We start from the raw sequence: 27,426 nt of genomic DNA, 5'->3' as shown, positions 1-27,426 counted from the left end.
TACTCAATAACCCAATATGAATATAAAGTTTTTAAATATAAAGGGCCGATTCCAGAGTAAAGGAAACCCCAATTTGTACAATTTAGATGAAACATACTGGTAAAAACATCTCTAGGATTATTTTATATTCAATTTCTCCCAATAGATCCCCTTCACCTAAATCTAACTCACTGAACCTCTTAAGGATTATTTGCAAAACTGTGTTTTGACTTCTTGAATTCAGGTTAAAATCGATCAGCCCCACTGTATTAGGGTGGAGGTCAAACCATCACACACTTGGGAACACAAAACTAAAACTATAGGAACGGAGGTGAATAGCAGAATACGATTTTTGTGGGTTTTATTAAAACACCACTTAATGTAAATTATGTTGTTTCCAGCTCGTAACGTTTGGCTTTTTCCGCCCTTAGTTGGTTTAAACCTATATATACAGTCTATGGTTTAAACTGGTTGTACAGAGACACACTACCCTCACAATGAGCAACCTTGGGCCTCTTTGCCCTGCTCCCCCCATCTCCACAAGTCCTCATAAGTCTTTTGGGTTCTCTCTTTATCCCCTTTTCAAAATTGGTTGTACATGTAAGATATTTATGTATGTATTTATATATAGATACTGTATATGTAATAGTAGAACATGAAATGTGGCATTTTATTTTTTGAAGGACTTTTTGTTTACTTTTTTCCAACTGCTCAGAACTTTTATTTCACAGGAAATGAGGGTTAAAATTAAATTAAAATATAAAATTTAGATGAACGGGTCTGTACGCTTTTACTTTGATGGACCGGAGCCGGAAGCATTGTCAATGAAAAAATGATGCCTCTTTTGTTCTGAAGGTCATTGAACGGAAATGGTGTTGATAATGCTTCCGGCTAGAAACAAACCAGACTCTGATGTGTAAATACTACATTTAACGCTGGGAAGCTTGTTGTGTTCATTTTTAAAATCAACCGGAACCTGTATTTGTTATGTCTATGTGAGGTTTGAGCGTCAGACATGAGCGTCACGTTGGATATACGATTGAAAAGAGCGAACAAAGTTTATCATGAAGGGGTAAGTACGTAAACACAGCGAGCTAATGCTAACTGCTGCTACATCTAACATTAGCTCGACCATTTCAATCTGGCTGTTAAATGTTACTAGAAGATATTGTTCTTTTAATTAACTAACTAAGTAACTAACAAACTAAGAGGCGGTGTCTCAGCACATGACCAACAGCTGATGCGGACGCAGACCGGGACGCTGCCAGCTTCCTGTTTCTCTGGGGGGATAAAAAGCATCTATCACTAGGCTGCCAGACTGTCACCATCACTGCCTGTGCTTATCTTTATTTGATATTGTTTATATCTCTAGTTCTATGTATCTATGTATCAACTAATACCTGATGAAGGCTGTGTACACTGAAATAAGTATTTACAACATTGCATGAGACCTGGAGAAGGGATACATCAGTTTAGATGAATATAGTGTTGGAGTATAAATCATGACTGTGAAACTGTTCAGAGCTCTTACAGCAGGAGTCAGGACTTGAGCTGTGTGTGTGTGTGTGTGTGTGTGTGTGTGTGTGTGTGTGTGTGTGTGTGTGTGTGTGTGTGTGTGTGTGTGTGTGTGTGTGTGTGTGTGTGTGTGTGTGTGTGTGTGTGTGTGTGTGTGTTGTCCAGGAAGCGGTGGCCGGTGTCATCGTGTTGGTGTGTAAGGAGCCGCTGCAGCACCACGGCATCTCTCTGAACATGGAGGGACTGGTGAACCTGCAGCTCAGCTCCAAGAGTGTTGGCGTCTTCGAGGCTTTCTACAACTCTGTCAAGGTGAATTATGAGGTTTCACCCTGAGGACGTCTGGTGTCCGTAACCGATGTGTCTCTTGGGAGTTTAAAAACCTCAAGCTCCTCACAGATGTTCACCAGTATGTAATGCAGAATAGACCGGATCAATACTTAGGAGCGTCGAAGCAGTTGATCCGTTAGTCTTTCTAATTTTAATACAACAGATAAAATGTAGATAATTAACCAATGCTGATATTAATCCGACCCTCCTGTCACATGTGCGCAGCCCATCCAGTTGATCAGCAGTAACATCGAGGTGGCCAAGGCAGGAAAGATCCCAGGCGGCAAGACTGAGATCCCCTTTGAGTTTCCTCTGCTCACGAAGGGCAACAAAGTTCTGTACGAGACCTACCACGGTGTCTTTGTCAACATTCAGGTACGATGCATGCTCAACACACCTCCAGAAGTCCAGGTCACCCTCTGGACCTATGATCACAATCCTGACCTGAACAGCTCCATGTATTAATATTAGTGCAGGGCTCGGGCCCATTAGTGCTACAACGTAGCCCTAGTTATGTTTATATTTTATGTTAAGACATTTTCTTAAATTAAATTCTATATATTTGTCACTATAGTGTTTTATATTTACAGCTATATATAATGAAGTTGTTATAAACTGTTAAATGTCAAGCTTTAATCCATAACATCTCAGGAAGCATTGCTAACTTATAAAATACAATATATGTTAAAAAAAAAATATATAAAATATATTACCCAATTTATTGGCATCGGAAGCTTTTCCCTCTCTCATATTGGTATGGGTATCGGCCCAATAATCCATATCAGTCAGGTTAAAAATGTTCCAGGTGTATTTCATCATCACACCATAAAATGTTTCTGCACAAAATCCTGGTAGCATTCTGTGGATGTTTTAAATTAAACATTTCTTCTCCATGTGACACTAATAAAAAAAGGTGTTATTAGGTCAAATTAGCTGCTGGAAACCCTGGAAACCCTCAGAGCCTTTTCTCCCTTTTATTATGAATGTTAGAAGTAAAGAGGACTCATGAAGCTTTAGGACTAAAGATGCTCCACTATTCTAGAGGAATACCTATTTGTCTGTAACACACTGACAACATAACATGTAAATACAGCTATTGGAGGATAAAAATCAAATTCATCATCAGAAGCCTTTTCCTCCAGTAGAGTCCCAAGATTCTCAGTGGTGCGAGAAAACATTCAGTCTGGTTTCTTATTCAAAGTTAATGTTGTGTTCCAGATCAAGTTCTTCTGCGTGAACTGTCGTGTTTGTGTTTGTGTGTTTCTTCTCCTCAGTACACCCTCCGCTGTGACATGAAGCGCTCCCTGCTGGCCAAAGACCTGAGCAGGAACTGTGAGTTCATCGTTCACTGTCAGGTGAGCGGGACTGAAACTGCCATAGTGCAACTAAGACAGTTTAAAGTTATTTGTTTCTCCATTCGGTTTGGAGCTTCAGATTTAAAGCTGTGATCAACGTTCACACACGGATTATCCCAGGATTTAAATGCAGTAAAGCAAATTATTTGGATAGATCCTTGTCTGATGTCATTGAGATTTCTGTAGATTTAACTTACCATCTTTACAATGAGAATACTCATGCCTTGTTTAAATCCCACCTTTACTTTTTGGTTTGACACAATCACCAGTTGTTCGGGACACTATGCATCACATGACTTTTTGATCCTTTGATTCAGTCTTTGAATCGTCTTAATAATTTTGTTTTAATGTTTAAACTCAGATGAGATGTTAGTAATGTTGAATTCATCTTTTCCTTTTGAATTTTCAGCCACTGAAAGCGAAAGCTGCCCCCAACCCAGTAAACTTCACCATCACTCCAGACACGTTAGATAACATCAGAGAGGTGAGAACCCCCCCGTCGCGTCATACAATATTTGTATTGCTTCACTTTGTTTGATTCAAAGCTGAGAGAATGAATTTCCCATCTGTCCTCAGAGGAGTTCACTGCCGAAGTTTCTAATCCGAGGCCATTTAGACGCCACCAACTGTGTGGTCAGCCAGCCGCTGACTGGAGAGGTGGTGGTGGAGAACTCAGACGTCCCCATCAAGAGTATTGAGCTTCAACTCGTACGAGTAGAGACCTGTGGTGAGTTGATGATGAAATTCCCTTTTTTTTTTTAAAGAGGGGGTTTTAGTTCTTTTCTTAACGTCTGCTGTGTTCAGGTTGTGCTGAAGGCTACGCCAGAGATGCCACAGAGATCCAGAACATCCAGATCGCTGAAGGTGACGTGTGCCACGGCCTCTCTATTCCCATCTACATGGTGTTTCCCAGACTGTTCACCTGCCCCACGCTGGAGACCACCAACTTCAAAGTCGGTCAGTAAAGCCTCCCCCTCTGCTTCAAGTACTTTATGGTTCTGTATTCTTTTTTAAATTCATAGTTTGAGGTCTGTTTCTATTTACTGATATTTATTCTAGAGGAGTAAGATAAGAGCAGCTGCCAAGCACAACGATTGTAAACGGGCAATTTGTCACTTTCCCCTACAACACTAAAAAAAAAAAATCTATTTTTAAAAAAAAATCTATTTTTAAAGAGCCTAAATATACTTAGAAAATACGTTTCTGATGAACTGTTTGTTTCTGTCGTTTAGAGTTTGAAGTGAACGTCGTCATTGTGTTGCACGACGAGCATCTGATCACTGAGAACTTCCCCCTGAAGCTGTGCAGAGTCTGAACCAACCCTGGAACTCTGCTGCTGCCACTCTTCATTCAAGCAAACAGGACAGACGACAATGTTGTGACCTAGGAGATTTTTTTTTTTATTGGAACTTTGAACTTGTTTCTTACATAATGTAACATCTCTACAGCTGGTGAAAGAAATAACGCTAAGTCGGAGTGGCTCTACTGATGAATTCAGAGCTTTCTTTCATAAAAGTATATATGTATGATCATAAGTGAGATCAAATCTAGGAGAGTGATTAAAAAATATACAAACGTAATAAACATCACATGCATGGATACAATGATGACCAGTGAAGTTAAAACTTTGTTAAGACATTTGACCACTTCCCAGGATTTGTTCCTAAAAGAAAGCAGCGTAAAAAAAAAAAAATCTTAATTTTCACATTTGAAATGTCAGATGAACAAACGAGGAAGACAAGACCGAACACAAGACAGTTTTATTACGCTAAAGTAAAAACTGGTGTTTCTCTAAACATTGCTTTTTAATGACATAAAAAAAAAGCTCCTAAAAAGGCGTGTTTAGATTTGAATGAATAAAAAGTCAAATAAAAGCTTGAACATAAAAGCAGACTTTCAGGAAGTGTAGAAGTGGTTCGATGTTAAGGAGCCGGTCGTCTGCGGCCCAGCAGCGCGGGGAAATCGTCCGGCAGCAGGGCGTGGTTCCTGCAGGTCGGACACGTGCTCTGCTCCTTCAGCCACGACTTGATGCACTGGACACAGACGGGACAAAAGACCAATATTAAGACCAGCAGCAGTCACCGTCCACACACAGGATCTATTATCCCAACTCTTTTGTTCTGGATCTCTTTTCTTTGTTTACATTCAGACTCTGGGCTTCAGGACTGTTGTTTTAAAATGCTCTGCTCTGGAGCTGCTGACCACTACAGTTGTGTTTTTGTATTGTGTATGTGCTCAGTCACACATTCCAGAAATGGTTTGTTTTCAATGAGTTTAATTTGATTCTTAATGATTCCTTCACATTAGATACATATTCCAATTCTGCAGTAAGAACTAATACAGCCCACAGTAGTATTGCCTTAAATATGAAAATGGATCAAGTGCATCATTTATTGAAAGACTTAGTAAGTATAACCTTGTAAAATGAATTAGCTTGACGAGACGAAGATAATATTATCAAGAAATGCAATCAGAGTTCAGATCGGTGAGCAGAGTGTTTTCACTCTCAGCCTGTCCCTGCTTTGGCCTATACAGCCAGTTATCATCCATGGCCCTGTTTAAGACTCATAATAACATCCCACCTGATCACAAGAGGTCAGTGCTAAGTTGGTCTGTTCACACCTGGTACTACAATGAGTCCTGGTTGTTTCTCTCCATGAAGTTTTACTCTGTGACTTTATAGACTCGTCTGAACTTCGTTAGTTTATGTTCTTTGCTCTGCAGCTTGACATCATGAAAGATTTGATTTATAAAGAAAAGCTGACGGAAGATTATTTTGAATGACCTTTACCTCTGTCTTTATTCCCCCCGCCATTCAGCTTCATGTCAGCAAAAAATAAAATCCCTTAAAAATACTATTATTGTTTGGTTTTTATTAATTTCCTGAAGAAACATGAGCAGGTCATCTTCAGGTAGTGATGAGTTTTCTCTGACTTCTCGTTTCACTCGGCTCAAACTTCACTAATAACTGGAGGGAGGTTAATAAAGTCCTCCTCAGCTGCTCACATTCTAACACCAGAACGGTTTCTCACTCACATCTTTATGAAAGCTGTGTCTGCAGCCCAGCACGCACACGCTGTCGGGACTCATGTCATCGTGACAGATGATGCAGGGATCCTCCACATTGATCTGTTGTCAACAAAAACAAAACACTTTATAAGTAAGTGTGTGAGGAGGGAGAGACGATTGTTGTAAAATCTGGTGCTCACATTCTTGTTTTCTCATCTGAGTTTTCTTCTAGCGCCACCATCAGGTGTAAAGTTGTTTGAACTCACTTACATTTCCATCAGCATCAGCTGTATTGTGTGTATAGCATGACACCATTTGCTGAACTAATATGAAGAATAAAGTTAACATTATACCTGCTTTGTTAAACTGTTAGCATAGCAACCAATTTAATTTTTACGTTTACTTTACTTTGATTCTTCTTCAGAAGGAAGAGAACTGCTAATTTGAGACAATTTTATTAATCACTTCTGCAAAATCACTTATTTACTTTTTATGACTTTAGTTGGATTCCCTTCCTCTTTTTTACAAGTTGTTGCTTTTTTATCTAGTTTTGAAATCTGAATTACATCTTTCTTAAAAAAAATAATCCCACTCGAGATATTTTCTTTTTTTGGGGTTAACTATCACTCTGCTCTCTTAAGAAAATGTGACATTAATGAGCTGGGGCTGTGATGAATTATAATAGGAAATGCTTATTGTTGGGTAATTGTAACTGATTTTGACTTACTGCATTAGTATTTGTGGATCTCTGGAATCCACCCGACTGCCAGACGGGGGGTGGGGCAACATAAGGGGGAATGCCACTCGGAGCTGGTCTCCCAGGTTCTCCATTGTTGCATCTCACTGAATAAAGGTCCTTATTACACAGACAAAAAGGAAACAGTTATTTACAGATGACAAGTGACTGGAGGATCACTACCGAACCCTACTGCTGTCGAATTGACACGTGTGTAGTTCTTCTATAAAAACTGTTTACAGAGGTGAAAGTATTCATAAAAACAAGGCCTACCTGATGGTCCAGGATCAGCTGAGTCGCTCCGCCGACCAAATCCTGGAGCGCCATGTTGCTCAGGCTTCCACCACTGGAGGAACGCAGCTCCTTAACAAACCTCATCAACTCGGCCCTGAACAAACACCGATCATATTAGCAAAACCAATATCGGATGTTTTTAGGACATCTGAGAGCAATAATCGGCAGTCCAAACATGACATAATGAAAAGTATTTTTCGAACTATAAATCTTGATAAGGATCACGTAGGGTTTGCGTTTTAAGAATTATAACAAAGTTGAAAACTGAGTAGAATAAGTTAAGAGTTAAAAAAATAAACATCGCATTGCTTTCTGAAGAACATTCTGACCTGAGATACATGAGCATTTCTGTACTTTAGTTTCTTACTTATTGGCGAAAGCTGATATTTACTTTATGTCATTACACTATGTTAATGTTAACAGAGTGTAATGAAAACTGAAACACTGAACCTCTGTTTTTGCAGAACTCTCAGGGTAGCAGCTGTATGCTTGTATGATAGTTGCAGCAGAGTTAACACGCACGCAGGCTAAAGTGGGTCAAACATGGCGTCAGTGTGTTACCTTGTGTAGTCAGGGAAAATGTTGGACAGGGCCCCGATGGCTTTGTCAAACATGGTGGGTGGAGGCTCCGGCGTCCACGTCGAAGGTTTGTGCTGCGTTGGAGGCGGAGCGGCTGGAGCCTCAGCTGCTGCCGGAGCTGGGGGCTGCTGGATGAGCGGGGGGGAGCTGGCTGCTCCAGAGGGCTGCAACATCACATAGGCAGGATTTTACATTTTCATCCTGTACTTAACTGTTTAATACTTTCATAATTTATTTTCATTTATCACCAATTTTAAAGAAGGGTTTCATATAAAATAGAGAAATGAAAGTCTTACTGGTTTTGCTGGAGTTTCAGGTGGGTTGTCTATGTTGCTGAGGACTAACTCACGGACTCGTCTCCCACTCTTCACTTGATCAACATGCTCCTGGTACTGAGCCTGTGAACCACACAGAGACAGGTCTTTCAAAAAGGTATTAAATTATAGTAGAGACATATTAGCAACATTTTGGGGGTTTGAGGGTTCAGAATTTCCCTTGAAGGAAAATCGAAAATTTCGAAATATGTGCAAAAATTAAACCACAGTGGTGACGGAGCCTCCGATCTAAGCTGCCATCTTCATTCCTTTTGTTGAGTGATATTAATTTACCTCAGCAATGGAGATTTTCTTTTCAATTTCTTTGACATTGGTTCTCCAGGTGTCTCTATTCCATTCCAGGTTGTGTTTTGGGAATCTGGAAAGATAAAGGACATGACACATAAAGGTAAAACCAGTCCAAACTGCTGGCACAGCTGTGATTTCACTCCCCTTACCTCTGAGCTACATCATCCAGTTTGGTGAGGAAAGCCTTGGCGTCTGCCCGCTCTTTGTAGAGGCTGCACATACCCTGCTCCCGGCTGCTCTCCACTGCCAATAACTGCAGGAGCAAATCAAGCAGTTAAAGGGCTGTTTCAAAAAAATATGTGTTTGTCTCGAAATCACGAGGGGAGGCATCTGATTTGTCAAAGATTGATACTGCAGCAGGACAACAACTTAAACAAACAACCCCAGAGTAATAAAGAACTATCCAGGAGAAGTGGAGTTTTTAAAGGCAAAGAGGGATGACCCCAAATAATGATATTATGTTTTCACCCCTGTTTTTTTTTTTGTAAGCAAGATTATATTTAAAATAACAAATTCTCACGAAACTTGGTGGAAAGATGTGCTCACTTTCTTAAATATTTTTAGATAAGGTCTTTATCAACACTTTCACTGTTTTCCAAAGGAATATTTCATGGATTTTGATTAAAAACACACTATGAGTGTGTGCAGTGTACTACATCTTGATTGGATTTCAGAGGAGCATTTTTATGCCAGTATAGAAAGAAGGAACATTTTCAACGATTGACCAACTAAGAACAATTGTTAATTGAGCCTGTTTTCCGTGTCGAGCTGCAGGACCTACCTGAGCTGTGTGAGACCTCTTAGTTGCAGAGGCAATCAAAGCTTTGCGGCGCTTGATCTCCTCCTCCAGACTCAACTTCTTTGCTGCCGACTGATTTCTGAAGAGACAAATAGAAAGAAGTGAACAAAGGAAACCCCGGCGGGATTTCAACTTACGCTTCACCATCGACTCTCTCATCACTTACCCAAGCTCTAGGAAATCTCTCAACTTTGCGTCACAGCAGGCGTTCTTTTCTCGGATGCTTCGGGCCAGACTGCACAGGAAAAAAAGATCACACAGATTAAACATTGATAAAAATTGTAATTATAGATTAATCACCATCGGATATATTTCCTCCTGTGGGTAGAGATCGTCTGAAACTGTAGCTGATGAAGAGCATGATGTTGAGAAACTATACAACTGGGAACAAACAATAATTAAATGTTTTCTCAGATGAAGGTGGGATTTTTTGTTTAGATCGAGCTAGAAAGTACCACTTGTGATTGATATCACGCAGATTCAGTCAAGAATCAACATATTTGTCCAAACTAAAATTAAGAATTTGGTGTGACTGTACGCCCTATACTGGCAATCTAGTTTACATTGTTCTTGTGCTAAATGTCAAAAATGGGAATGTGATGATAATGCTGCAGAACATATACAACTGTACCTTTATTCCAAATTGAATTGTGAAAAGTCACATGTTAAAATATAAAAGAGGTTATTTGATCTATGTTCGTGCTGCCAGTTAAGATGCTTGAATAAACAGACACAGGAAACAAATACGACAATGAACCAGGTGATGGACGCTCATTGCTCTCAGTCTTACCTTCCCTGTTCCTCCACCAACTCTTCTGTCTCCAGCTTGAGGGACTTCAGTACTTCCTGGTTGGCCTTCTTCTCTTTCTGGTCCTTTCTCACCTCCTCTTCCAGCCTCTGCTGGAGCAGTGTCAGCTCCCTATTGGTCACCTTGACAAGAGAAAAAAAACATTTATTACATCATCAGCCATTCAGTTTCATCTACTGTGCATTGTACCTATAATATCTGGTTATGGACCTACTTGTATATTGGCAGTGATCTTCCGCACGTCTTCCTCAAGGGCGGTGATGTCGACTTTGTGCTTTTGGTCTACTCTGCCATTCCCCATTTCCTTGATCTGCTTCTCCAACCTCTTGTTGCTCTTCTCCTTTTTGTTGATATCGCCCTGGAAAAGTGAAAAGGGTCAGAAAGGTCAACTTCAAACTGATAAATCAGTCAGGCCGACATTTGGGTAGCATGAAGCTGCTGCACTCACCTCGCAGCTCTCAAAACGCACGTGAAACTCTGTATTGACTGCGACACTGCTCATGGTCTCTGGACAAGTCTAACAGGAGAAAAAAGAGAAGCAATTTCAACTTACTAACAATTCAGCATTCAGGGGTTTCATCTTGCTTTATTCAAACATCTGATCAAATGTTGACATTAACCTGAACTGCTTGGTGTTTGCTCAAAAGGTTTTCCACACTTGTCCAAGAAGCCACTCCACCCAGATATGGATCAATATCCAAAACGCCAACATCAGAATCAATGACATGATCCACTTTACTTGTGTCATTTAAGAACAAGTTGGGGGATGGCTGCAGACTGTCCCTGTTACTCCAGTGGTAGAAGCTACCGTCATACGGCACAACTTCATAAGCTGACTTGAAAGAAGATGTATAAGGATTTGGGAGGATGGGATGGACTTGAGAAAAATTGCCCATATATCTTGGGAAAACAGATTCATGCAAATCAGAAGATTCATTGTTTGTGTCAGGATCCACTATGCTGTCCAGGTCATCCAGGATGGCTCCATGCCCTGCCTGCTGCAAGCTAACAGCATGCTTAGCCAGGCCGATACATCTCCCCATTTTTATGAAGCGAAGAGACTCCAGGAGGAAGGACTCGAAGCTGCCTGCTTCTTGGATCTTTTGCTGAGCCACGGAGGGGAAATATTTCAGTTCGCCGACCAGCAGGGTGTCCTCAGCAGTCAGCGGGCCGTGCTCCTCCAAGATCTGGGCAAAGTAGCTGCAGCAGCAGAGAGAGAATCAGAATGAGAAGACAAGACCGGAAACAAAGTATAAAAGGCAGTTTGACGATTGAGTGTAAAGACTTTTCAGTGAAAGCAAGAAATATCTACATACAGCAGTATGTTATAATGTATATATTTATTAAGATATTCTCTAAAGATATTATAAGTCAGCCAGAGAGAAAATTGCATTATTATGACAACCAGCAACAGCGAACTTTTGTTACCAGTCTTTGCTCAGGCTTAAATACATTTTTAATAAAATGTATTCCAATCATTATTGGTTATGCCTCTGATTTTTAAAACATTTAAAAACATGTTATAAAGATTCACGTCACAACTGTTGCATCTATTTTAAATTTGTGTTGAGGAAGTTGAAGTGTAACATCTGGCTAGCACCAGAACTATTGTCCGTTTTGTCCAGAGGAATGCTTTCTTGCTTTTTCTTTTTTTTCCCCTGCTCCCTCCTGTTTTTGTTTTTCTGCTGCTTTGTTAAAAAAGTTATTAAAATGAACAGTAACACTGCATTGACACCGATGGAAATGTTCACTTTTGTGTATTTGATTTGACTCTATGTAATCTTGGCTCAACCAAATTGTTCTGCGTTAACTGTGAACCTACCATAAAAGATGAGGTATGCATCTATGGAACTGAGGCTCACACTTACTCGTACAAACGCTCTTTTGTTGGGTCAGGGTTGTTGTCCAAAATGTTTTTATAGTGACTTCTGTGTGCGATGCCGTTGTAATGGTTCTCAAAATCTGCCACTTCGTCTCGGAGGTGACTGGGTACACTAAATGGATCAGCCGGGCTAAGGAATGATCTGTTGACACAAAGCTCTATGTTTTTTAAATTTAAAATGACAGTTACAACACAGGCCGTGTCTGTGAGGAGGACGAAACTTACAAAGAGTCATCTTCAAATAAGTCTTGCTCCAACTCCTCTCTTGAGGTTACGCTTCTCGTGCCAGTCAAAAAAATAACACCCTGAGAGAGAAGAGAACACACAGTGATCAGTGATGCTACATGTAAACAAAATGTGCCTTCTTCAAGTAACAACTACCTATTCAATTTCTGACCTTTGTCTCTCTCGGTTTCTTTTTCCGACCTCGACCTTTAGTCTTGACAGGAGAATTCTGAAATGAAGACAATGTTGTAATTTGTGAGCAATAGAAGGGCTATATCAATTTAACAAGTAAAAATACTTTTAAACCAAATAAGCCAATTTCCCCAAAAGTATTCCATTACATTTAGTTTGAGTCGGAACAAAATTTTACAAGGTTTCTAAAGACTTACATTTTGATTTTCATCAGACTTTTTTAAGACCGAAAAATGTCCGTCTGTAATACAAACAATTGAAAGATGAATCATGAAGTCAGGGCAGAAAATAACCATGTTTTCAAATCAAGTTAAATATTCATACCCATATCAAAATAGTCATCCAGTATAGTGTGACAGGTCAGGTACTCCTCCCTGTGCTCCTCGAGAGTCCAGATAAAGAGTCTCATGTTCTGTGGTGAGGCCTGTTTTAGGTATTCAGTCACAGTCAAGCCAACACTTGAAAAAAGCTCCGGCCTTGTACCGAGCTTGGCTATAATCATCTCCTGTAATGGGCCAAAGGTGAGCAGAAGAGCGAGGTCCAGTTGCTCCAAGTGTTCTGCGTTGTGCTGGATGAAGGATCTGGCAGCTTTCAGGCCTGAAGAGACAAACAAGAATTTGGAACTAATGTTAAGGTTCACTATGTCTTACACAACTTCTGAATGCAGAACCTCTTTTGCCACCTCATACATATTAGACGTGTGATACAAAACATTAGGTCATATCTACAAAAAACATGGCAAATGCTTACCTGCATTGTTGAGCTGAAATGCCCAGTCGTTGAGTTCATGATTTACATCCAGAGAGCTACTGAGCATTTCGATCATGACACGAGCCCACACCCGATTCTTCCTCTCCAGCAGGAGCTCAACAGCCTGACCAAACGTCTCCAAAGGCTCCTGCTGCATGTTAAGCATCCTCTCAGCGAGCTGGTTCCCCCTCCTCGAGTCCAGCTCCAACCAGGGTTTCAGGCCGATCATCAGGGCTGAGCCCTGGAGGCTATTCACCTCTCTCAGCAACTCCATGTTCTGGCTGATCTGCAGTAGAACCCGATCCCTGTACAGCAACCAGGCTGAAAACAACAAGCAAACACGACATTAAAAAAATATATATATATCTTCACAACATATTGTGAACTAAAAATCAACCGATGAGAATAAAGCAACATCAGTGCTCCTGAACGTGAGCTCACGTCTCCAGAATAAGTGCCTTCAGAGTAGTGACAGATAAACTTCAGTACCTTTCTGTTCACTGTGAGTTTCAGTGTCATCATTCTGCTGAAGGATCTCATTGCTGATTGGCGGTTTCTCTTGAAATGACAGCTCAAGCTGCCTCCTCTTGGGCCGGTGGTCAACCTTTGGTTTTGACTTCTTCAGACTAAAACATAAAAACAGAGAGAAAGGCGGTAGTTGAAAAACCAATACTGGTTTAAGGTAGAAAGGCACATTAATGGGTCAGACATATGAATGTAATTGAGAGTGACCAGGTGCAGCATTTCAACCAATTAAACTTTAGAAAATCCTGTGGACTGAAAGCCCAGGGCAAAAAGATCCCCTAGTAGTCAATGCTCCTTATGATGCTTATTGCTATGATATCATGGCAACAATGATGTTTGACTGCAGACTCACCTTGTACATTTCTGGGTCACTTTTGGCTTCTTAGGAGTCTGTGTTTTGAGGATGTCAGCTTCAAACTTAAAAGAGAAACAAATCATGTCAACACCAATCCTGTGGTTCACGAGCACAGTGGCTCCACAAGTTCATTTCACCTGCAGAGAACTCTCTTACCTTGCATTTCAACAGGCCTGTCGGTCCAATGATTTTGATACTACAGATTTTGCCGAAACAGTCTGGAGTCAAACATACTTCTTGCAAGAAATCCTGCAACATATATATAAACAGCAGGAGTTAACAGATACCTATTTCTGTCCACTTAAATAAAATTACACATGGAGATGTGGTGAAATCTCAATTTACCTTCTCATTCTTTTCAGAGAAGGTTGATGTCTTTAGGGTCTTCCAACAGGTGATGTGGTATTCAACAGTACAGCTCTGACAGCAACATAACTGAATGAAGCCCTTTGGGTACAGAAGCTTACAGTTAAAAAGCATCCCTCTTTTAAATGTTTGAATTAATAAACAACATGTGGCTGTGTTTCACCGCTGTGTACCTTAAAATCTGGGTCAGTCAGGTAGATTTCAGGTTTCAAAGAGCCTTGGCATTGCTCAAGTCGACATACAGCATCAGGCACAGGAGGGAATTTGCACTGCTCTATAAATCTATCCAGAATTCCCTACAAACAGAACATATGAACGTTTAAACCAAGAGCAATAATCGGAAGTGTAATGCAAAAAATGAAGTACATTTAGTCATTTATGTGATGAGACAGTGATATTCATTATTGTTTCCATAAAAACTTATTTGAACCAAATTTTTTGACACTGATCAACAGAGAAGACGAGTTTTTGACGGGAAAATCTGATTCAACTTGTATTGTGTCCTGCTTCTGATCTCGAATTGGAAATTAAGTAACGAGGACTTGACTCAAATTATCGTTTCTTTAATGATTAATGTTCTGACAAGACATGGAACAAAGGATTTGTCAGAACTTTTTAAAAGGCTGAGCAGCACAACTCTTAATGGCATTTAATGTGGTTTATTGTCAAACACTATTTTCAAGTCAGAAATAAACACAAACCTACAATAACTTACCTTGAAATAGTCTGTTTGTGTCTCTTTGACAATCTCTTTAGTTAGGGGCCAGGTGAGTTTACCAGGGGTTATTTGATTCTTCACCATCTGCAAAGAATCTGAGAACTGATTCAGAGCAACTGAAAACCTGAAGAGATGCATATGTTTTACAGTTAGAAACCGCAACTTGTGTAAACAGTAACAGTAGACTATTACGACTAGAGATGTCTGTACCTGTTCTCTTTGAGATACACCCTCCCAGTGGCATAGAAAACCAGACACTGAAACGTCCGCTCCTCAAACGACTTCATCTTCTCCATCAGTTTTTGTGCTTCTGTGAGTTCCTGTGTTTCACAAAGCAACCACACATGTTATGAGGTAGCACAGGATATTCCCATTTTGCTATAATTTTTATATTATATATAATCAAAATGCTAAGATGATACAGGCCACAAAAAAGCAAATGGAAATCCCAGAAACCTATAATCATGAATACAGAGTTTATATCTTGGTTTCAGCAAAAAAAATTCTCCCTGAAAGATTCAATTCAACTATATTCGTCTAGCATCAAAACATTACATACATACTTGCTGTTAAGTTAATTATTATTCTGGGCAAATTTGCTGTGCAGCAACGTAACATTAAACAGCCACATACACACAGTACTAATCGAACTGGACTGGGTCAAAGAATCTTGATTGGGCCATTCCTAGTTTTTGGTTTTACTGCTGCTGTTTTAAAGTGTTAAATGGACAACAAACACAAATGAGGTAGGGCCAGCTCTACAACGTCAATGTACCAAAACCCTCTAGCATCAGTGCAGTATATATGGCGAAGCAGTGTGCTGCTGCTATTCAGGTCTAACTATCAAAGTCAAACTATCAGTTACCTCAGGCTGACCGATTTCTGTCAGGGCAGATGTGCGGCCATACAGTAGCAACAGTACATCCAATGTGGAAAGTCCAAGTTCCTGAGAAAGTAAAAGAAAAACAAGGCTTTATTGGCAGATCGTTCACAGCCAAAATTGATTCCAGTCACGTTTTTCACAATGTCTGAGACATGTTTGGCTTGTAAATTATAGTATTGAAGGTCCCGTGCTGGATATAAAACAGTGATGTTGTGGACCAACCAGATCCACAGCACAAAGATCTCCAGCCCAGTGAAGGCTGACATTCATTTTCACATTTGTCAGCCAACTGTAAGAATTATCTTGTCATTTGCACATGGTTCTCTGAATTTGCTCTTGTAATGTTGGAAACTTTGGCTCGCAAGTTGTCCAACAGCAAGAAGTGCTCCTCTGCACTGGGTTACATATCAGTGGTAGGATTACCTTAGGTGTGTTAGTTTCCAGTATGGCCAGTGCCTGGCTGAAGGCCTGTTCTGCATTGCGGTTACGGAGGTCGGCGAGGGCGGTGTGGGCATCCTCCACCAAAGACTTCAACTCTTTACACACAGTTGCTTTACTCGCTGGCAATTTCTGGATCTAAAGAGAGCAGACACATCATGGCAGGTTGGTCACATCGTTCAATTGTTATACAGTTACAACGTAAAAGTTACAATCATTATGATTTTAAAAGCTACGTGATGCTGTTAAATGGAAGCTAACAACGCAATAAACAACCAAGCTTTGGCTGCATTCATGTTAATGGCATGTGAGAGACAGCAGCCATGGTGAGTCAATGCTCCAAAAGATTTTATGCTGCGCTGCACTTCTATTTATAAGACTAAACACCCCTTCTGATTCATGATAGATGGGAACATGAATAATTACCTTCGCCAAGGTATTTATGTTTCATCAGTGTTGCTAGTTTGTCAGTTAGTAGGATAATGCAAAAATTACTGGACAGATTACTGCAAAACTTGGTGGAAGGAGGGGGTATAGGCCAGGAAATAACCAATGAAACCTTTGTATGGATCTGAATCCAAGATTCCCCCACTTTCTTTAAAATAGGGAGAATTCCTTGATTTCTCAGAGAATAATTCTGGGAACTTGATGAAAACAATCAAACAAGTTTAGGGGACTATTACTGAGTGTTTGTCACTAATGAATATAAATGTGATTTCATTGGGGTAGAGTTAAGCCATGGTGGAGGTATGCACACTCTAAGTGCCCTTCTAGTTTGCGTTCCAAGCTTACCTCAGCTGCAGGCGGATTATGTTTGCTCTTTGATTTCTTCTTTGCTGTAGCTCCTGACTCCACTTTTTCCCCCACATTCATTTGTCCACTGTTTGAAGAAATATCACTGGAAGCACAAAATTGTCAATCAGCGAAACATCCAACCTGTACTCCACACCGTCCTCCACAAAATGATTTAAGTGGCAGTTTCTTTGTGTGGTTAAAAGCAACAGTAGAAAACTTCATGTTCGTACTGTTCAGTCCTTAATACATCGCTGCTAGCCTCGGTTAGACATGACTGTGTGATCTTATCAATGAAGCAGACTGTTCTAGTTGTAGTTACTGTTACCAGGCTGCTATCACTTAAGGTGTACCACACAATGAACAAAGGCAGTAGAATGACAACAAATTCAAGTCAAATACGAACAAAGAATTAAGTTTTACCTACCGATACTAAAATAATCTCATAATCGCATTAATTTTTTAATGTAGTAAAATCCACGACTGTCAACACCTCCAGTTTTCTTTTGCTCAACATGTCACATTTTTCTGCAGAGCTGCATTTAAAACATTGGCCAGAAAATAATGGTTCCTTTTATGATCACAGTGGAGATCTTAACAAGCACTGACTTTAGCATTGTGCTTTCACTCACCTTTTTGCAGGTTTAGGGTCTCCAGTAGCGCCCTTCTTCTGTGCAATCTCTGTTTTTTTCCCTGGGAAGAGAACATGATGTGTTTGACTGTTACTGTGAGAGCAATCTAGTGAACTGATAAACCTGTGATGAAAGAGGTGTCAGGTCACCTAAGGGTCTTAAGCAGGAGCATCTATTGAAGCACAGGCTACCAACTAATACAGAAGTCACTAATACAAGTAAACAATGGATAACAGCCTCCTGAAGGTCATCATCCCGGCAGGGCACATTTAACGCAAACCCTACATTTGTAAAGACTCTATTAGGTACTAAAGATAAGCATGGCCCTGCATTTAGGAAAATTATATTGTCTATCATCTTCTAAACAAGGAGAGGGATATCGGTTGATTGTTTCTGCTATACAAATATTAAAAGAAAACCACGGACCAGGTTATACGGATCAGAACTGGCTTTTGCTGCTTCACAAAATGTACAGTTAAAAAGGGTTGAAAAGGGGACTTGCCGTCATTCAATAATGACCAGATCAAAAATCACTTGTAAATCTTTACTCAAAACCAAGGGAGATTTTCATAACATATGGATGTTGCGGGAGAAATAGCACTCACAAATATGTAAAAAAATTCTGGAACATCAATTTAAGTTAACTTTAATGTTTCCCTTTTGGAAAATTAGTTTTAAAACACATAACCAAACATAATTTGCACATATTACACTTACACTTATTGCAAAAAAAAAATCCACAAATGAAAACATGAGATAATATATGCATAAGAAAACTAAATCATATGTGTATATAAAAAGTGAGACATGACAAGTATAACGCAGTGTAAAGCTCACCTGGTGGTTTGTCCATTTTAACCTCAGAGACCTGTCAACACAAAAGTTATTTAGTGAAAATTAACTACATCTAACGTGGATTAAATGTCAACAGGTTCAGGAAGGTTCATTCTAAGATACTCATTTCAAAGGAGAAAAATAAGCATATCCACTCTACCATACAAAGCACAATACACATGTTCAACCAATCATCATGATGAGATGACCTCACTTTTATAGAACGGCAAAGCTAATTAAACACACTTAATATAAATTTTGTCTTTATTGGGTCAAATATGGCTGCTACCTGTTGAATTAGAAATAAAGAGTCACTGACCTTGGTCTGTACAGATATGCTTTTTGCCATTCCAAGCTTCACCCATTTTGCTGCTGCTTCTGCTTCGTTTGGGCTGTCCGGTCTGTAGAAAAGTCAACAAAAAATAAAAGGCGCTTCCATTTGTTTGTCATGGTTTATTAATCATGTTTGCAGTAAATTGTGTATTAGGGAGCACACACACACACACCTTTTGGTCTTAATCTTTGGACGTCCACCTTAAAACGAAGCAAACAAAACAGGGTTTCAGTATTGAGCAACAAACTAGTTATTCTGCTCTCCATGACAATAACATGCAATAACCTAAAATATTTCCCCCCTTTTCTCGAATTTTTCCCCCACCTGCAATTTTCCTGTTAGACTTTTGAGTTAAGATGAGAAGAACGGGCACCTTTGTAAATCTATTAAATAAACAGTGTACTACACATGGATTTCTTGCTCATCTATATCCCCCTTTACAAATCTATTTTATTAATTTACATGCTGGTCAGATAGATACGTGAATTTAGGTGTTTCTGGCCACATACATGCAGGGAATATACCTTTGAGGTCTTTTATTGCTTGGATGAACTTGAGTTGTTGTTGCTCTAACTCTTTGAATCCTTCAGGGTCATCTTTACACAGACTCTGGGCTGAGCAGTTGGCTTCAATAGCTCGTTTGAATTCTCCCATTGAGAACAAAGCGTCACAGTAGCGGTAGTGACCCTGTAAGAAAAACACATGCATCAACTTCTTATTCTAATCTAAGCTCAGCAATGGAGAACATGTGGAGTCAAGTAACAAAGACAACAGTTTACATTTCGAGCACATAAATCATACTCGAAACATGAATCAGCAGCAAATAGACCCTATTGTAGAGTTTCAGTTAGGAGTGTTTTACTTTAATTATTTAGACTGTAGCGACACAACATATTCTCATTTGTCCTGTCGCAGTTTCATATTGAAATTGTGAAATAAATTAATACAAATTAAAAACTGTTGGCAGTGAGAGTGACCCCTGTGCACCCTGTTATAGCTGTAGATTTAATTAACCCAGTGGGAAACGCTGAATTAGTGATTATTAATTATTATTATTAATCCTTTGTTAAGAATATATTTGTTTTTGTATATTGTATACAGAGAATCTGATGAAGTCAATTGAGTCATCTTGAGGCTTGAATTGTTCTCTTTCTAATGTTATAAATGTAAATGTAATTTTAAATGAGTGTTACACAGATCCAAGGACTAAATGATCTGTAGTCAGCGACACTGAATTTACGTCGCTCCTTGTGCAACACTGCTGCTTAACTTAGGACAGCAATACTTTATATGCAATAAATGTTGGATCAGTCTCTGTTTCACTGTAGCTGGATAATAAAAGAGATCAATACCTTTGCCCAGAGAGGATCAATCAGTGTAGCACGTTTTCCATCACCAACTGCCTTTCTGTAAAAATCCGAATTTCATGTGCGGGTTAAAACATTTTGATGACCACGACCATTAAAATCAAGTTATAATTCAGGCCAAACAGTAATTAAAACAGTCAGCTTTACTTACAAGAATAAGTATAGTAAGAATAGTTGCATTTTTCTCTGGTCTTGTGCATGTACACATGCAATAAATGCATGTAAATATAGAGCATTGTGATGTAGGCAGAAATATGATGCTAAAGTTATTTTGCCTTCATCTGGAATGAAAATCACAAAAACTAATGGTGCTCCAATGTGAGTGGTACTTACAGATACTTCTTACACCGGATATAGCATTGGGCTCTGTTTCCATAAATGATGTGGTTATCGGGGCTGGATGGAGAAGAAATACATACCAATTTTTAAAAAGGACAGAAATTTTGCCATTTATAACAATAATAAAATCAAAAAATCCTGCAGTGACTCATTTTAAAGTGAATATTAATTTAAATAAATATGTTGACAGTATCAGCCAGTCCTTCTGTCATTTCCGTCACAGATAATTTGTATTATATGGGGAGCTTTGTTTCTATTCTTATAATAAAATACATTGAATAAACAAAATGTCAAGAAAATTTGAAACACCGCACCTTCAGATATACAGGGATCATTGCATGGTCGTTATATTATACAGTATTATTGTACACGTATAACCAATAACATTAAAATTCCCAAGCTATCAAACATATTTAGACCAGAATCAAGATCTGGGATAAAGACTCATTGTAACAACCTATGAAAGTGATACTTACTAAAATTTTATGGCTTTTGAGTAAAACTGCGCAGCATCCTCATACTGTCTTTTCTTATAGTTCTCGTTTCCTTTTCGCTTCATTGCTTCGCTTCTCTGAAAAAGCAAAACGGACAAATGTTAAGGCTTGGTAACGTTTATGGCGGCCTATTCTTATTTGATCCATAACTGGAGGGAAGACCGAAATTACTCATCTATCCAAATTCAAAATGCAACAATAGTTTTTGGAGGGGTCCTATCAAACCCAATAGATCTGTTTCAATAGCAATCATTAGTCAATCAAAAACTGCCAGAAAATCTACTCCCATCAATTCTGACTATCAAATAAACGTCCTTGGGTTTTGGATTGTCAATTAAAAAAAAAACAGCAACTATGGCTTAATTACAAGTGCTGAGTATATCACTCTGGAGCCAATCTGTTGTGTGGGCCTTCCTATTTGTTATGCTTTTGAAAAAGCTGGCCAGCACACGTTTAATGCGTCTATATGGACATACAGAGCATCTGTGTTTGTACAATGGCTTATGGTGATCTGCAGAGAATAACCCGACAAAATTACCATTGATACTCCATATTTTCATTTTCAAACTACATACAGATACTATTAATTATTGTTCTTAACATATTATAGCAAAAAATATGTATATTACAGTCTGTAGATCATTGCATTGTCTTACCTCAACAAAGTGGTCAGGCGGTTGAGCCATTAGTGACTTCATTGTTCTCTCAAGGTTAGTACACATGGCCTGAATATAGTTGGCATCTGAATGAAAGCAAAGAAGAGTGTGTTAGTTCACCATTGAAAAATAGTCTGAAAACCTGCTCCTAGAACTTTTGGAAGGCTTTATAATACATTAGAATCCTGAATCCACTAACTGCACAAATGTTTGGGTTTTTACTAGAAATGTCTTGTGGTTATGATGTCAGAGCTGCTTTGTAGCAGAAAAGTCTGTGTGTTCTGTAGCGTGATTGACTTACACTCAGTGAAGATATGGTACAGGGCCATGTAGCATGTGTGTGGGTGACCGAGCTCCAGGACACGTCTGCGAATAGCGGGTTCGCCTGTTCGCTCCAACCAGTCTAACGCATCATCCAAAACATCTGGGTAACTCTGATTCTATAAATTCAAAGAAATAAAAATGCCAAACAGAGGTAAAAGTATTTTCATTATTTTTGCGAAAAATATTATCTTTAGATTGAGAAAATTGGACATTTCTTGCGAAGCACCAATAAGACGTTTTCTACATTCAACTTAATAATTCCCTTTGGTGTTCCACAAGGTTCTGTACTTAGCTTGATCCTTTTTGATATCATAAACGTTTCCGCTCAGCCAAATAATATGGAAAACAAAGTGTAAACACAGAATAATATAGATTGAATGTGCAACATCTCCTACTTGTATCTTTAAATGCTTTTATACACTCAGAAATTGGTTTAAAGCCCTTTGAGCTGAATAATGTTCATGAAAGGTAATCAACATCATCATTAACTTTATAAGCTAGAAGCCATGCCTCTGCCACTGTTTGAAGAACCTTAACACATATTAGCTGATAACCCCTCACATATTCAATATAGACTATGCCTTTTTACAAACTTACCATGTTAAACATGTTGCTTATCCAGAAAATGTGCTTTGTTTGGTTCCTTTTCAACTGAAACAGAACAGGTCATGATATCATAAGCAAAAGTTCCAAAATCATAAAATACTAATAACCATTTTTCAACACTTCAATCTACTCCTTATCTCTAAACTAATGTGTGCGTTTTATACCATTTCAAATAACTTGTACCAGTAATATTATACCTATACTGTGCTCTGTTTCAAACACAATGTTCTGCAAGTTTGGTTTCAGCTTTACAGATGTGGTGATGACACAATATATATAAACGTTTCACCCAAGTATTAAGCAAAATGGCAAACACAAACTGAAATCTCAAAACAAAAACAAAGTCTCTGCTGTTAATACAAATGACAATGTCTACAACTAACTATACCTGCAGGTCAGCAGAATCTATCACAAATGTACTTTCTCCAACACATCTTTAAAAACTTGAATTTCTAAAAATGTTCTACTAACACCAACACAACAAACAGTATCTGATATAAGTACAGATCCACTAAATAAAATCCTCCTTTAGCCTGAAGCATACAATTGGGGATAAAGGATCAACAACCGCACTGCAATTTCATATTCTGCTTACATTTCTATTGTACTTACACTTCCTTTCTCCAAGGCCCTGAGAATAGCTTCCACTGTTTCAATCCTGTGTAGGCATTTCAAACTTATATCTTCACTTTCCCTATAAGGAGACAATGTCAATTATTCAATAGTCTAATCCCTGAGCATTTGTTTGTATTGATTGGCAACTAAAATGTATCAAGATCACATTCATAATTATACGTACATAGCATCAATTAGGCCTATATGTATAGCCCAGGAAACATTAGTGCCGGATTCTTCACGCTGCAGCAGAATGGGAAGCCACAGGGTACAGATTTTCATCCGCTGTCCAGTTTCTTGTTTGGTACGGGCAGGTAAAAGGTCCCATCGATCAAAATCACACTCTAAAAAGATACAGAAAATTGGTGTCACCCAGCTGAGAGTCACATAGAGAAGCTATAACCTTGATTCTAAAAGCAATGTCACATGTTGTGCAACAGCTAGCAAAAGAAACCACAGAGAAGGCTAAGTACTTTTAAATACCTTTATTTACCAATAAGTTAAAGGTAGTAGATGAAGGAATTTCCTGGCAATCATTTATATATTTTAATATAAAAATGTAAGTAAAACCTGATTACTGGACTATGAAGTGAAATCTTGTCATGTCTGATAAAAAATGAATATTTTTGAAGAATATTTAACTTCAGCAAAACAATACAATACAAACTAGCAAATAAATGTTCCTTACCTGATGGACTGAGGACTCCATCACTTCTCTGAATGTACAAAAGAGAAAAATACAGTTTTGTATGACCTACAAAAAACTGCAAGATGACTAAGTATTCATTTTGATTATTAGCTAATAACTCACCGCTATCGCTCGGTGTCTGCAATCGTCCCATAGAACAAAATCAGAATCAGAGTCTGTATCTGACATTTTTCTCCAATTCTGTAAGAACAAATTTAATGTCACACAAATATGTTTGTCATATAATAATTATTTACATTTATGTGTTTTTTTAATCAGTTGCAAAAAAAATTACCCATAATACATGTGAACACCGTATTGGGTCCAGAATGACTGTAATTAAACATATTTTAACTCTTATCGAAGTACTCATCACACAACAAAAACAGTGCAAAGCAGTTTGCGAAAGATGAGGGCATTATTATGGTGTGGCAATGAGAAGCTAAGATGCAGCTATCAAGCTTTATAGCAGCAATAACCCATGAGCCAATTTGACCAACTGTGCGTCACAATGGTTTAATTGAAATTGAACCGGCTGTGTGTTTTCTTATTACACAGAGACATGATTTATATTTGAACACAGCACAAAGGCATCCAAGACTATCTCCACTCTCAACCACACGGTTGGAAACCACATTAACTGCTCTCTCTCGGCATATGGTTAGGATCTCCCTCTTGGGGTCGTCCTCAGAGAGGTGAAAGCATGATGTCTCCTACACTGATCAACACACCAGGAGGGTTAATAAATACCTTTACATACTCAATGGCAGGGGGCTGTGAGTTATAAGTACAAAGATCTCCCTCTGTTCTTTGCTCATTTGTACATGTCCTACTGGTGATTGTACTGTGAGTCCATCTGCAGATGCTGGATTAAAGTGTTTGGCTTGATTCAAAGAAATTGCAACCACACAACCTCATAGCATGTACGCTGGTTTATTAAGATGCTGAATGTGATACTTTAAACTCACTTCCACGTGTCCTTCGAATTATCGTAAGGTATGTCATATTGTTGCTGACTCCAATCACTGGTCCCATAATCTCAATGGGATGCATCTGGCTACAGTTTTCAAAGAAAATAGTATCTCATGTGTCTTGTTTGTTGAGTGATGTCACATATCTTTTCTCAATATATGGGAGGTGTGTGGTTGGTGTTGTTTCTCCTGCAATAACTAAGACTGGGTGATATTGACCCAAATGATAAAGATAACAAATGTCTGTTGATATGGATAATTATCACAATAAATGATAAATGTTAATTGCTATTTCTTGTGAGTTGAAAACCCATTCTTTGCTACCGAGGCTGAGGTTTTAAATGATCTTCATAGGCTCGGCATGACAAACACTTGATAATCAGCAGGACATTTAGTAAATGTGAGGAAAATCTATTATGTGTTATATATAGAACCTTTTGTTTGTTTCCTCTCTGGCCTACTCCTAATAACCACAACACGCCCTGATGGTAATTCCCCAGTGCCACACTTCATATGATGTCCATTAATGAGACCAGTTTCAGACAGGTTTCGTTTCATCATAAGCCATTGCTCATGGTTGACGAAGAAGTGGGAGGGGTGAAGGACAACATAACATCCCATGTACCTGAAACTTATCCGGATACTTCTACATGATTAAATTAAGTTAAACAGCAACTTGGTTTATCGGTCATCGTCGTCTGAATGACTTTTTAACGGCAGTTTGTCCGAACAACATCCCTCTGTGAATGTCTGTTAATGGGGTAACGAGGCTGACTCCTTTACGTTAGCATTTCTAGCATAATAGCAACGATAGCTGTGGTCAAACACGCTTTCGGTCCCGTGTCAGCCCGCTGAGGACCACATCGACCATCAGCCGGTTCATCAAGGAGCTTTATCTTCGCCATTTACCATTTCGCGATGGTTTAAAACAAAGACCACCACACTTAAGTTCTTCTTGGTTTTGGCGCGACGCGACAGACGACGGGAGCGAAGCAGGAGGGGACCTCAGCTCTTCGACAGATCCGGGATTAAACGGTTGTTTTAATAAGTAGTAAATAAATACTCACGTTTGGTCCAGAAGTTGATAATTACCAGCGGTCTATGCTGCTCGTCCTCCTCATAGTAGTGTACGGAAGTAACTGAGGAAGCAGCACGTAGTCAGCTGGTTTGGGGGGGGGGGGGGGGGTCTTCTTCATGGTGTTCTCTTGGTGCTTAGCGCCCCCTACAAGTGTGGAGTCGTTGTTGGAAAATGAATCATTACACAGTACCACTACTACTAATTATATAAAAATAAATATAAATAAAGTGCTCGGGCCTAAATAGATATAAATATAAATATAAACAATTTATTAAAGTTACTATATCTGGTCCGCTCTCTTAATGATATTACTTAAACTTGCTTGTGATGCATTTGAATCTGAACAACTGCTCTATCAAATTTATCTTATGTGCTTTATTTTATTTGTTTTTACAAGATCGTCTGAACAGTTGATAGAAATGGCTTGAATTACTCATGCTGCATTTTGCGCTATTTTTTAACTTGATGCCACCTTCCGCTCTCTTTACATACTGTCTGATATATTGTTTGTGTTACATCTGAATTTGTGTTTCATCATAAACTCCTTTCACCTTACAGTGGAGAGGGAGAGGCTGTGGACTAGTGGAAAAAAAATTGGACTATGGGCAGAAAGTTACGGACATCAGACCGGAAGGTCTCTGTTTTGACTCCTCTCAATGACAATAAAAACATACCTGGATGGACAAAGAGGACTCTCCTTACCCCCACTGTCTAAGTGCCCCTGAGCAAGGCACCTTACTCCCCCAACATCTGCTCCCCGGGCACTGTGCATGGCTGCCCACTGCTCTGTGTGTCCTTCTATGTTCACCAGATGGGTCAAAAGCAGAGGACAAATTTCCCTCATCTGCATGTTGTGTGATTGCGCATGTGTTTGGGATCAATAAATGTATCTCGTATCTTGCCCCTGACCGTAGAAGCCGCTTCCCATCCTTGGATAAATCTTGAAGCTCTGTAATTATTATTCACAGCGTCTGTACCGTTTCATCATGTCTACATTTGCTCACAGTCTGATCCGTCTCCCCACAGAATTGTCCACTGTCTGACCCGCTCTGTACAGCAGGCTCATCCTATTACACCACCACAGCAAACTTGGAAGCTGGACTTAAGTTGTTTCTTAAAGACGATATAGATTTGATCACCCATATCTTAAAGTAATGGCTTACATGTTCATGCATCAATAACAATAATTCAGTTGTATGATAATACAACATTAACAGGTATTTTACTGCATAACTAGTAGGTTACTCTTAGCTTTTATACCATTGTACGATCAAGTTAAAAGAGTTTTGCAGTACAACAAGACTTATTTGGTTACATTTCAGTTAGCATGGGCAAGTG

General features: G+C 39.1%; 2 protein-coding genes across 2 annotated transcripts; one reads left to right on the top strand and one right to left on the bottom strand.

Annotated features, from left to right (window-relative positions):
- Positions 1-856: 856 nt before the first annotated feature.
- On the top strand, positions 857-6,031 carry vps26c (VPS26 endosomal protein sorting factor C). The gene is made up of 8 exons (XM_062407067.1): positions 857-1,051; positions 1,660-1,803; positions 2,047-2,196; positions 3,096-3,176; positions 3,586-3,660; positions 3,753-3,903; positions 3,981-4,133; positions 4,409-6,031. Exons 1-8 carry the CDS (start codon positions 995-997, stop codon positions 4,489-4,491), a joined length of 894 nt encoding a protein of 297 aa, XP_062263051.1. The 5' UTR covers positions 857-994; the 3' UTR covers positions 4,492-6,031.
- On the bottom strand, positions 4,553-26,159 carry ttc3 (tetratricopeptide repeat domain 3). The gene is made up of 46 exons (XM_062407064.1): positions 26,078-26,159; positions 24,163-24,240; positions 24,040-24,067; positions 23,536-23,695; positions 23,349-23,430; positions 22,728-22,781; positions 22,108-22,246; positions 21,807-21,892; positions 21,133-21,227; positions 20,651-20,713; positions 20,303-20,357; positions 19,475-19,637; positions 19,123-19,150; positions 18,936-19,017; positions 18,620-18,650; positions 17,783-17,843; positions 17,151-17,256; positions 16,344-16,496; positions 15,903-15,983; positions 15,248-15,357; positions 15,035-15,161; positions 14,493-14,615; positions 14,299-14,400; positions 14,110-14,202; positions 13,951-14,015; positions 13,563-13,699; positions 13,074-13,394; positions 12,648-12,920; positions 12,521-12,564; positions 12,304-12,360; positions 12,132-12,211; positions 11,893-12,048; positions 10,645-11,224; positions 10,473-10,541; positions 10,239-10,382; positions 10,007-10,146; positions 9,383-9,451; positions 9,199-9,295; positions 8,567-8,670; positions 8,403-8,487; positions 8,091-8,192; positions 7,777-7,958; positions 7,195-7,309; positions 6,913-7,041; positions 6,213-6,305; positions 4,553-5,209 (listed from the first exon to the last, which is right to left on the bottom strand). The coding sequence occupies exons 2-46, from the start codon at positions 24,226-24,228 to the stop codon at positions 5,099-5,101; spliced, it is 5,241 nt and encodes a 1,746-aa protein (XP_062263048.1). The 5' UTR covers positions 24,229-24,240; positions 26,078-26,159; the 3' UTR covers positions 4,553-5,098.
- Between the last annotated feature and the right edge of the window lie 1,267 nt (positions 26,160-27,426).

Source organism: Platichthys flesus, chromosome 15 (genome assembly GCF_949316205.1).
Source record: "Platichthys flesus chromosome 15, fPlaFle2.1, whole genome shotgun sequence".
NCBI classification, from domain to species: Eukaryota; Metazoa; Chordata; class Actinopteri; order Pleuronectiformes; family Pleuronectidae; genus Platichthys; species Platichthys flesus.
Note: the sequence above shows the minus strand (reverse complement) of the source record. Positions and strands in the feature narration are given on the sequence as shown.

Excerpts from the sequence above, each read along its gene's own strand:
- vps26c (XM_062407067.1), top strand. The coding sequence starts at position 995 with ATGAGCGTCACGTTGGATATACGATTGAAAAGAGCGAACAAAGTTTAT. Across the intron at positions 1,804-2,046 it reads CTTTCTACAACTCTGTCAAG|CCCATCCAGTTGATCAGCAG; the intron begins GTGAATTATGAG and ends ACATGTGCGCAG. Across the intron at positions 3,177-3,585 it reads AGTTCATCGTTCACTGTCAG|CCACTGAAAGCGAAAGCTGC; the intron begins GTGAGCGGGACT and ends TTGAATTTTCAG.
- ttc3 (XM_062407064.1), bottom strand. The coding sequence starts at position 24,228 with ATGTCAGATACAGACTCTGATTCTGATTTTGTTCTATGGGACGATTGC. Across the intron at positions 21,893-22,107 it reads GTACCATATCTTCACTGAGT|ATGCCAACTATATTCAGGCC; the intron begins GTAAGTCAATCA and ends GCTTTCATTCAG. Across the intron at positions 8,193-8,402 it reads AGAAAATCTCCATTGCTGAG|GCTCAGTACCAGGAGCATGT; the intron begins GTAAATTAATAT and ends TGTGGTTCACAG.